This window comes from Nyctereutes procyonoides, unplaced genomic scaffold (genome assembly GCF_905146905.1).
Source record: "Nyctereutes procyonoides isolate TBG_1078 unplaced genomic scaffold, NYPRO_anot_genome, whole genome shotgun sequence".
NCBI classification, from domain to species: Eukaryota; Metazoa; Chordata; class Mammalia; order Carnivora; family Canidae; genus Nyctereutes; species Nyctereutes procyonoides.
The window spans coordinates 68025140-68035801 of NW_026575046.1; the positions used below are offsets into that span (position 1 = coordinate 68025140).

Genomic DNA, 10662 nt, shown 5'->3' on the forward strand with positions numbered 1-10662 from the left:
TTCAGGGCATCTGGGTGGCTCAGCTAGTTGAGCCTCCGACTCTCGATTTCAGCTCAGGTCATCATCTCAGGGTCCGAGGAACAGGCCCCAAGTTGGGCTCTAGGGTCAGCAAGGAGTCTGAGATTCCCTCTCCCTCTGCCACCTCCCTTTATTTATTTATTTTTTGCCACCTCCCTTTAAATAAATAAATAAATCTTTTTAAAAAATTTCAATGAACTTCTATATTATTGGTTCTTTTGTAACCCTTTACATTTTATGTTATCCATTTAAAATTATTATTTTATGAAATATAGGCTTTACTAGACTGCAAAAGGGGCACATGACACAAAAAGTGTTTAGAAACCTTATAGTTTAAATGCGACTTGATCATTCCTCTGGAACAAAAACCTCTGGTCTTCTGGTTTCACATGTTTCTATTCTATCATTTTTTTAAGTTAAGTGATCAGTCCTCAGTAAGGACTCTAGGTCATAGGGATAATGTACTGAGATTGGACAATTGTTTCCTTTTTACTTGTAAGGGTCCTTTGTAGGACCCTGGGGAAACCTGAAGGGCCCTGGCCCGCTACTAACTTAGGGCATGATTACTCTGCATACCCATGCTCAAAGAATATAATCTCCCTTAATATTCATTTCCTGATCTTAGAAATGGATACACAAGTCACCCACCTTGTCTCACTCTCTAGTTCAACTTATTTTTCCTGACAATAGTCCCTGAGAAATTCCATTCAGCCATGACATCAGTAAGCCCAACCCCAGCGTACTGTACCTACCCTAGAGAGTCTAGAGATTTCTCTAGTACCAGGAACTGGATGGCCACATTTGCTCTATTTTGATGGGATGGTGATATATTTAGCCTGCTAGATTCAGGGTAGGCTGTGCCACAGAAAGCAATGAGTCTGGTGTGTGATAAATCTTAAACTAAGTCAAGAACCCTAGAGTGTGTCTAAAAATGACTCAAGTTTTTTTTTTTTTTTGAACCATAACCTCTTGAGATCTTGAAGGTAAAGACTATGCAACAGCTCTAGAATTGATTTGATTTTTCAAAATTAGTATTGTAATGTTTTGGTTTTTAGTTTTGCAATTCTTTTTACTGAGATATAACTGACACATGTCAATGGTTTTTTAAATGTTATTCCACAAAGATAACTACTATTGACATACCACATAAAATTATGTTTAAATATAATATAAATCCTAAAATATACCAGAAACTATGATATTGTTCACAGAGCATCATCATTTTCTTGTCCTCAGGATACCAGACTACAAAGGAAAAAGATTAAATATAAAATAAAAACAGCTAGAGCCACCTGGGTAGCTCAGTCAGTTAACCACTGGCTCAGGTAATATCTCAAGGTTGTAAGGTCAAGCCCCATGTCAAATCTTTAAAAAAATAAATAAATGAAAATAAAAACAGCTAAAAAGATGTAACTGGTGAATTCTACCAAACACTTAAGAAGTAATACCAACTCTACATAACTTCTTCCAGAAAAGAGGAAAGAACCTTTCCATCTTAAACTAAACGAAAGACATAACAAGAAAACCACAGCCTAATATCCTTCATGAACACAGATATGAAAAAATATTAAAATTTTAGCAAATTGAACTCAACAATATATAGAAAGGGTAATACTTCACTCGAGTTTTACTTCGTAAAACCCCAAGTGTATTTTATCACAAGAAGGTTGGTTTAACACTGTAAAATCATTCAAGACCATTCACTATATTAACATACTAAAAAAGAAAAAAACACAAATGTCTCAGATGCAGCAATGAAATAAGGATGCTGAGTGAAAGAAGTCAGACCAAAATAAGAGATACACAGCATGATTCCAGCTATGAAATTCTAGAAAATGCGGAGGAGGTGCCAAGGAGAAAGAAGAGAGAGAATAAAGGAGAGAGGGATTACAGAGGAGCACAGGAAGCCTGTAGGGGTAATGGCTATGATCAATACCTGGATTGCTGCAATTGTTACTTGGGTATATACATATGTCAAAATTCATCAAATTGTGTACAGTTTATCATATACTAGTTATACCTCAGGGCGTGACCTGGGGTCCCGGGATCGAGTCCCACATTGGGCTCCCTGCGAGGAGCCTGCTTCTCCCTCTGACTATGTCTCTGCTTCTGTCTTTCATGAATAAATAAATAAAATCTTTTTTAATTTTTATTCATTTATGATAGTCACAGAGAGAGAGAGAGGCAGAGACACAGGCAGAGGGAGAAGCAGGCTCCATGCACCGGGAGCCCGATGTGGGATTCGATCCCGGGTCTCCAGGATCGCGCCCTGGGCCAAAGGCAGGCACCAAACCGCTGCGCCACCCAGGGATCCCTAAATAAAATCTTAAAAAGTTTTTTTTAATTAAAAAAAAGGTGACAATGTAAGTGCATACTGCTGATAGCAAAAATTAAAAAAAAAAAACTAGAGAACAATTTTTTTTTTTTTTTGAGAGAGAGAGAGAGAGAGTTCATGCTTGAGGTTGAGAGGAGGGGTTAGAGGCAGAGAATCTTAAGCAGGCTCCACACCCAGCACAGAGCCCAATCTCACGATGCTAAGATCATGATCTGGGCTGAAATCAAGAGTCAGGGGCTTAACCAACTGAGCCACCCAGGTGCCCCAAAGGAGAAAAATCATTCTTAAGGTCACCAGAACCCAGTGATGATAGAAAGGGATAGTCTCTTTTGATAATCTACTTTAGATATAGGCATCGTATTTCTATAGTTTCCCAGGAAGGAGACACCAGGTTGGGACAAAGTAGTCAGAATATCATAAATTCCCATGAGTTGTTACTTTCAAACTTTTTCCTACACACATGTACACTTAGTCTTTTACAAAATAGAATCATTCTATCTAATTCTAAACATGCCTTATGGTCTTCCTTCTCCCCCTTAATATTGCCTTTTTTTTTTTTTTTTTTTTTTTTTTAAGATTTTATTTGGGCAGCCTGGGAGGCTCAGCAGTTTAGCACCGCCTTCGGCCCAGGGCGTGATCCTGGAGACCAGGGATCAGTCCCATGTCGGGCTCCCTGCATGGAGCCTGCTTCTCCCCTCTGCCTGTGTCTCTGCCTCTCTCTCTCTTTCTCTGTCTCTCATGAATAAATAAAATCTTTTAAAAAATACATATTTATGAATGTATTTATTATAAAAATAAATATTTTATTTATTTATTTGGGAGAGAGAGAGAGAGAGAGAGAGAGAGAGCATGAACAGGGGGCCAGGGGTGGGAGAGCCATAAGGAAAGGGAGAAGAAAGAAGGATCCCCGCTGAGCAGGAAGCCTGACATGGGGCTCCACCCCAGGACCCTGAGATCATGACCTGAACTAAAGGCATGCAGGCGCTCCAATACTGCTATTTTTGGTTAACAAATATAAATCATTATATTTTAGTGATTGCACACTGTTCTTCTGGATGGATGTATCAACATTTATTTAAATATGTATCTACTCATGATATTTATTTCATTGTTTTTTTTTAATTGACAATGCTGTGATGAACATGTTGACATATTTCTGCATCCTGTCCCAATATTATTTTAGGATATTGATATGAAATTTATAAGTCAAAGTCTTGACTCCAGAATCTGATACCGACTAATCTTCAGAAAAGGTCTGTGATTTGTATTTCCACTAATAATGCAATAGACAGTATTTGTTTCCTCATAGTCTCCCAAACAAGTACAAGTAATCACTATAATAATGTCTGCCAACCTGACACAATTTTTCTATGTTTAGTAATGCTTTCTTAGTACTAAGATCAAATCGCTCATCCCTGGGATCCTGGGTAGCTCAGTCAGCTAACTTTCTCACTCTTGGTATCTGCTGGGGTCATGATCTCAGGGTTGTTAGATGGAGCCCTGATTTCTCTGCACTTGGCAGTGAGTCTGCTTGAGATGCTTTCTCCCTTCCTCCCCTCTTCCTCTGCTTGTTCCCTGCTTGTGCACGCGCACTATCCCTCTCTCTAAAATAAATAAATAAATAAAAATCTGAAAAAAAAAATCTCTCATCATGTATAGCAAATATTAAGTGTAATAACATTTCAGTGTGGTAATGCTACTGGAATAAACACATCAACTGAACAGTTGTTAGAAACACATTAGCACAAACAAAATCTAATCAAATTACTATTGCTGTATAGTTCTAGTACCTGGTAGGCTTGTTTTAGTGCACTATCTTTTTCTTTTTAGTTTTTTTTTTTTTAAAGATTTTATTTATTTGACACAGAGAGCACAAGCAGGGAGAGAGGCAGGCAGAGGGAGAGGGAGAAGCAGGCTCCCTGCTGAGCAGGGAGCCCCGCACAGGGCTCAATCCCAGGACTCTGGGATCATGACCTGAGCCACAGAGGCAGGCATTTAACCCATGAGCCATCCAGGTGCCCCACTGGACAAATATTTAGAATGTCCTACTATGCAGGAGGTACTGAGGTTATAAATAGTGTGCAAAGAGACATAGCTCTTGTTATCATGTAGCTTTTAATTTTATTAGGCCATGATAAAAGAAAATGACCTATTCCATTTCCATTTTAATTTTAAGGTTTTTCTTTGAGGCCTACTTATCATATGATGGATTTTGGTAAATGTTCCCTGGATGAGGCATATTAAGAACTGGAACTACTGGATGTAAGGGTTTGTGAGCTTACGCCAAGTTCCTGGCACATACAAATTTGTACTTTGAAGTGTTATGTTCCCGAAGAGAATGTCAGATTTATTTCTTAATAAATCAAGTACCATATAAATGGGAAACGGTAAGTCTTATAAGAATTCAAAGATACAAAAAAAAAAAAAAAAAGAATTCAAAGATACAAGCTCAGAACAAAATGATCCAAAGAAAGTTACTAAAAGTATGAAGTTTGTTTTGCTTTAGGTTTGAAGAATAGGAGTTCCCCCGGGGGGGCAAACGAATCTATATACAGAGAGAGATTATATATTTATATTTATATAAAGTTTTTTATCTCCAAAGATTTTTAAACAATTCGTTTTAAATTAAGCATGCACTCGGGTCATTCTCTGTAATTTCCTCGAGACTTTAAGATTTAAATCACTTTGGACTTCCTCTTAATTTTTTTTAAGCCTTTAAAAATTTATTCATTCATGAGAGACGGAGAGAGGCAGAGACACAGGCAGAGGGAGAAGCAGGCTCCCTGCAGGGAGCCCGACGCGGGACTCGATCCCCGGTCCCCGGATCACGCCCCGGGCTGCAGACGGCGCTGACCCGCTGAGCCACCCGGGCTGCCCTGGACTTCCTCTTAATAGAGTCAACACGAGGTGGACTGGTGGAGGAGAGTGGGAAGGGGCATTTACGATGTCGTAGGGGCTCAGGAAGCCAACGTGTCGACCACGACTAGGCGAAGCAGCTAGTCGCGTTGCTGGCGGTTAGCAAGCTGTTTATTCCAACGCTTCAAAACCAGGGGCCCAGATCGTGCCTGATAACGTGCCTTAGGCCTTGGCGAGAGCGGGGCCCTCTGCACCCCTCGCCTCTGCCGACACCTGCGGGCGGGGCTCGCTCTCACCTGCGCCTGGATGTAGAGGGAGACGCAGTCCTGCGACAGCCGGTACTTGCGCAGCAGCCTCAGGCATTTCACCAGATGCTCCTCCCCCGCCGACAGCTCCTCGGTGTCGATGTGGTTCACCCCCAGGTGGAACTCGATCACCGCCAGCCTCACGGCCCCCTGGGCGACGGGCCCCTCGGCCTCCAGCACTTCGGCCGGCAGCCCCAGGGCGTGGTCCCCCGCGCCCAGGCAGTCCTCCGCCTGAGGCCGCTCATCCTCGTCCTCGGGCGCGGGGCCCAGCAGCGCCTTGACCTCTTCCAGCAGTGCTCGGGCGCCGTATTTGGACTTATAGGGTTCTTTCTCGGGGTTTTTATGCAATTCCACCCGCGACAGGGCTAGCGCGGCCTGGAATTTCTCACGAATCTCGGCCCACGGAACACTCGCCATAGCGGCCTCTACAGCCCGGGCGTCCCCAGTGTTTGCAAGCCGGACTCCCGCCTTCTTTCTGCTTTGCGACGCTTCACTTACGGCCCCGGGCAGATTTCCGACACCACAGAACCGTAACCAATGAGGTGCGCCAAGGGAACCGCAATACGGCTCGGCAGTGACCAATGGAAAGGCGGAGTGGGCGCCACAGCAACCGTTGTCATGGAAACGAAGCTGTCAGTAAGGGTGGGCCCACTTCCAGCCCCACCACCCCCTGCGGGAGTGAATTCTTCTCTCGCGTGACCCGAAGAAGTTTTATCCACACGAAAGGATCGGCTGACTTTAACAGAACACGGGGAGATCTTGTTTAGAAACATAAAAATTTCTCGTTAGTTGCCATGAGCTGAGTGACAGAAACCTTTTGATATTTGTATATAACCTAGTCCATAAAAACAAAAACAACAACAAAAAAAACCCCTAGCCCATGACTGGATGAAAATGTGACAATAAGGACTCATTTATTCTTGATATATAGCTTCTTGAGTGAAGGTAGCCTTCACCACATAAAAAGCAATCAGTGAGGGTAGTAGGAGATAAAGTCAGAAAAGGATTGTAGGCCCAGTTATGTAGGGTTTTTAAGGCCATGATAGGGACTTTGGCTATTCTAAGATGGGAGCCATTGGATGGTTTTGAGGGAGTGACAAAAATCTGATTTATAGGATTATTCTGAAAACCACTGAAGGGGGAGACAGAGAAAAGGCAAGGAGATTGGAGAGGAAACCACTGTAATAATCATAGTAGGTGCTCAATACCTAGCTGTTCATGATAGGAAAAGAACTAGCATGGTTAGTCATGGTAGCTAATTACTTACTATGAGCCAAATAACATTCCACATATTAAAATCATCTAATCTTCAAAACTAGTATTGCAGTGTATGTTGATTAGCTGGAATTTAAATAAAAACTTGGAGGAAAATCATCTAATCCTCACAACTCTATGAAAAATTATTATTCCCATTCTGCACATTAGGAATTGAGGTCTAGGGATCCCTGGGTGGCGCAGCGGTTTGGCACCTGCCTTTGGCCCAGGGCGCGATCCTGGAGACCCAGGATCAAATCCCACATCGGGCTTCCGGTGCATGGAGCCTGCTTCTCCCTCTGCCTGTGTCTCTGCCTCTCTCTCTCTCTGTGACTATCATAAATAAATTTTAAAAAAAATTTAAAAGGAATTGAGGTCTGTAAAGATTAATAATTTGCCAAAGGTCATACATAGAAGTAGGCAGTTTTGCTCCAAGGCCTACACTTTTTTTTTCAGAGCCTACACTTTCAATCCGTATGTTATGCTGTTGTAGTAGGAGCTCAAAAAATAAACCTCCATGACGCACGTACTGATCTCTAAATATCTAACTAAAAGAACACCCAGATAAAAACTTTCAAAATGGGAATTTTTGGAAAAATCCTTACACAGATGCACTAAAATAAATAAATAAATAAATAAATAAATAAACAAACAAATAAATAAATAAATAAGATGTAAGACTAAGAAATTTGCAATAGAAGAACGCTGGCTGCCATATGGCCTTCTTTTTATATTGGTATTTTGGAGGTTGAACTCTGTGAAATGTTATAAAGCAATCTCTGTGAAAGGTGTGCATAGGAGGCAGAGCACAGATCCCCACAGTGCAGTGAGCTGAGCTCTGTCTCATAAAAGGTGACAGCATAGAGACAAAAGTAGAAGGCATCTGTAGTGAAAGGGAGTTAACTTGCTGGCCCAACATGTCTACCAGTTACATTCATTGCTGTAAAAACTCCACACTAAAAGCGCTAACTCTGGGGCACTTGGTGACTCAGTCAGGGAAGCATCTGACTCTTGATTTTGACTCAGGTCATGATCTCAGGGTCATCAGAGCCCTATGTTAGGCTTCGCACTAAGAGTGGAGTCTGCTTGAGTCTCCCTCCCTCAGCCCCTCCCCCTTCGAAAAACATAAAAACCAAGAAAAAAGAAAAAAAGAAAAGATAACAAAAAAGACTAATTCCTGAGGATCCCTGGGTGGCTCAGCGGTTTAGTGCCTGCCTCTGGTCCAGGGTGTGATCCTGGAGTTCCAGGATCAAGTCCCACATCAGGCTCCCTGCTTCTCCCTCTGCCTCTCTCTCCCCCTATGTCTATGAATAAATAAATAAAATCTTAAAAAAAAAAAAGATCAATTCCTTTGTCTTTTTTTTTAACAGCCCATCTAATGGAAAACTCCTTAATGAGACCAATGGGACTGTATCATTTTCAGTATATAGTCTTGATCTGAAAGTCTCAGGAAATGCAACTAGACAAATGAACAAAATAAGAGGTATCATGTTTGGGAAGGAGATGGGAAAATTATTATTTGCAGATTACATAGGATTGTCTTCCTGAAAAAGCAAAGGAAAACAACTGAACAAAGAAAGTAAAAAAGTAAAACAAAAAAGAAAGAAAGAAAGTAAAAAAAAGTTCAGTAAGTAGGCCAATCACAAAGAAACAAAAACCAACTTTTCATTGGGGCAAAGATACAGTGAAGAAAAACATCAGTTTTAAAGATTTATTTTATTTGAGAGACAGTGTGCAAACACACTTGTGCTTGGCGGGAGGGGCAGAGGGAGACAGAGATAGATATCGCCAGCTGACTCATGCTGAGCTCAGAGCCTGAAGCCTGAAACGGGGCTCGATGTCATGCCCCCAAGATCACGACCTGAGCTGGAGACAAGAGTCTGATGCTCAACCGACTGCAACAACCAGGCACCCCAAGATCACTTTTATGATAGCAATAATGACAACAATCAAGAACAAACTCAAGCTATTTAATGAGTCAGACAAAATACATATATATATATTTATATATACATATATATAATATATATACATTATATGTATATATTTAAATATTATTTAAACATAAGTCTTGGTTCCTGGATTGTAGGCCACCATTTCCTTTAAAAAAAACATATATATGATATATATAGATATATGTATCTATATATATCATATATAGATACATATATCTATATATCAGGCTCTCTGCTTGGAGGGGAGCCTGCTTGTCCCTCTGCCTATGTCTCTGCCTCTCTCTCTCTCTGTGGCTTGGCAGAGACATAGGCAGAGGGAGAAGCAGGCTCCATGCAGGAAGCCCGATGTGGGGCTCAATCCCGGACTCCGGGATCACGCTGAGTCAAAGGCAGATGCTCAACTTGCTGAGCCACTCAGGCATCCCGTAAATAAAATCTTTAAAGAAAAAGAGGCTTTTGCTGGCCAAAAATCAGACAATCTGAACATCCATAAAATGACAGCCACCAATTAAAGTGTATCAAATGTTAAAATCCATCAATTTATCATGAATCAACACTAACAATTAAATCCTCACTGGCCACCTTTGGAAGGAGCTAGGGAACCAAATCGCTGAGCCACTCGGGCATCCCTATGGAGCTAGAGAACCAATTATAATTTTGGAAATTGGTACATAAATAAAGGGAAAAAGGGGTGCCTATGTGGCTCAATCGGTTAAGTGTCCAACTCTTAATTTTGGCTCCCATCATGAGATCGAGCTCTGCGTCCAGCTCCTCACTCAGTGAGGAGTCGGCTTGAGGATTCTGTCTCCCTCAAGCCTTTCCCTTGCCCCGTCTCTCTCAAAAAATAAAATAAACAAAGGGAAAGAAAATCAGGCACTTCTCTGCCTTTTCTGTAGGAACAGTATTCAGAGTAACAAGTGTTAAATTTCTTTCGTTAGAGGTATTCCAGCTAATGAATGAAGAATGAGTATCACCAAGAATCCTAATGAAATTATACATGTAAATAGTAATGATCTTTTGCTAGTAACATCAAAAGACAGAGGGACAACTGGACCCTTCTAGATCTAATTATCAATTTACATTAAATACAGGGGGGAAAGGAGCTTGTTAAATGACAGAGATGTATCAGCTGGGAAGCCTGGGTGGCTCAGTGGTTGGGCGCCTGCCTTTAGCTCAGGGCTCCCTCGCGGGAAGGAGGAGCCTGCTTCTCCCTCTGCCTGTGTCTCTGCCTCTCTGTCTCTCATGAATAAATAAAATTTTAAAATCATAAAAAAAAAAAAAAGATGCATCAGCAAAATTCAAATATATTAGAATCTACAGAACAAATGGACTGGCTTCTTCAGTTAAGTTACAAGGCAGGAATTCCTCTTCTAGAGAGAAATTTGCCAATATATAATAAACCTCCATATAAAATAAAAATTTAAAACTACATATGCACTTACCTTTTGGCCCAGCCATCCCATTTCCAGGAATATACCCCTCAAGATACACCTCCAACAGGATGAAAATACATCTATACAAAGTTCCCCACTGTAGCACTGTTTAACTGCAAAACACTGGAAACAATCTATGTGCCCATACATTAAGAAAATGGTTGAATAAACTATGGTACTCCACACAATGGAGTATGATGCAGTTTTCAAACAGCAAGAGTTAAGATTTCTATGGGCTGATGTGGAGTGATTTCTAGAATATGCCATTAAGGAAAAGAAAGTGAAGTACAAACAAGTATCTATAAGACAACACCCCTCAATGTAATATCCTGGTTTTGATCCTTGTATTAGGATTATGTAAAACATTAACCCCTGGGGGAAACAATTATTCTAAGGAATCAACAAAATTAAATGTCCTTTAAAATATTAATGTTCCTCAGAATTGCTTTCTAAACTTTGTCCCAGGGAGTTCTTATGCATTTCTAGGTGATAGACAAGTAGGCAAA

At 41.0% G+C, this 10662-nt stretch overlaps 1 protein-coding gene across 1 annotated transcript in view; it reads right to left on the bottom strand.

Moving 5' to 3' along the window:
- KIFBP (kinesin family binding protein) overlaps positions 1-6003 on the bottom strand; it is a 39570-nt gene extending 33567 nt beyond the window's left edge. Inside the window, exon 1 of the mRNA XM_055325665.1 lies at positions 5506-6003. Coding sequence (XP_055181640.1) covers positions 5506-5931 — 426 coding nt within the window. The 5' untranslated portion in view covers positions 5932-6003. The remainder of the gene's footprint in view (positions 1-5505) is intronic.
- Positions 6004-10662: the final 4659 nt, after the last annotated feature.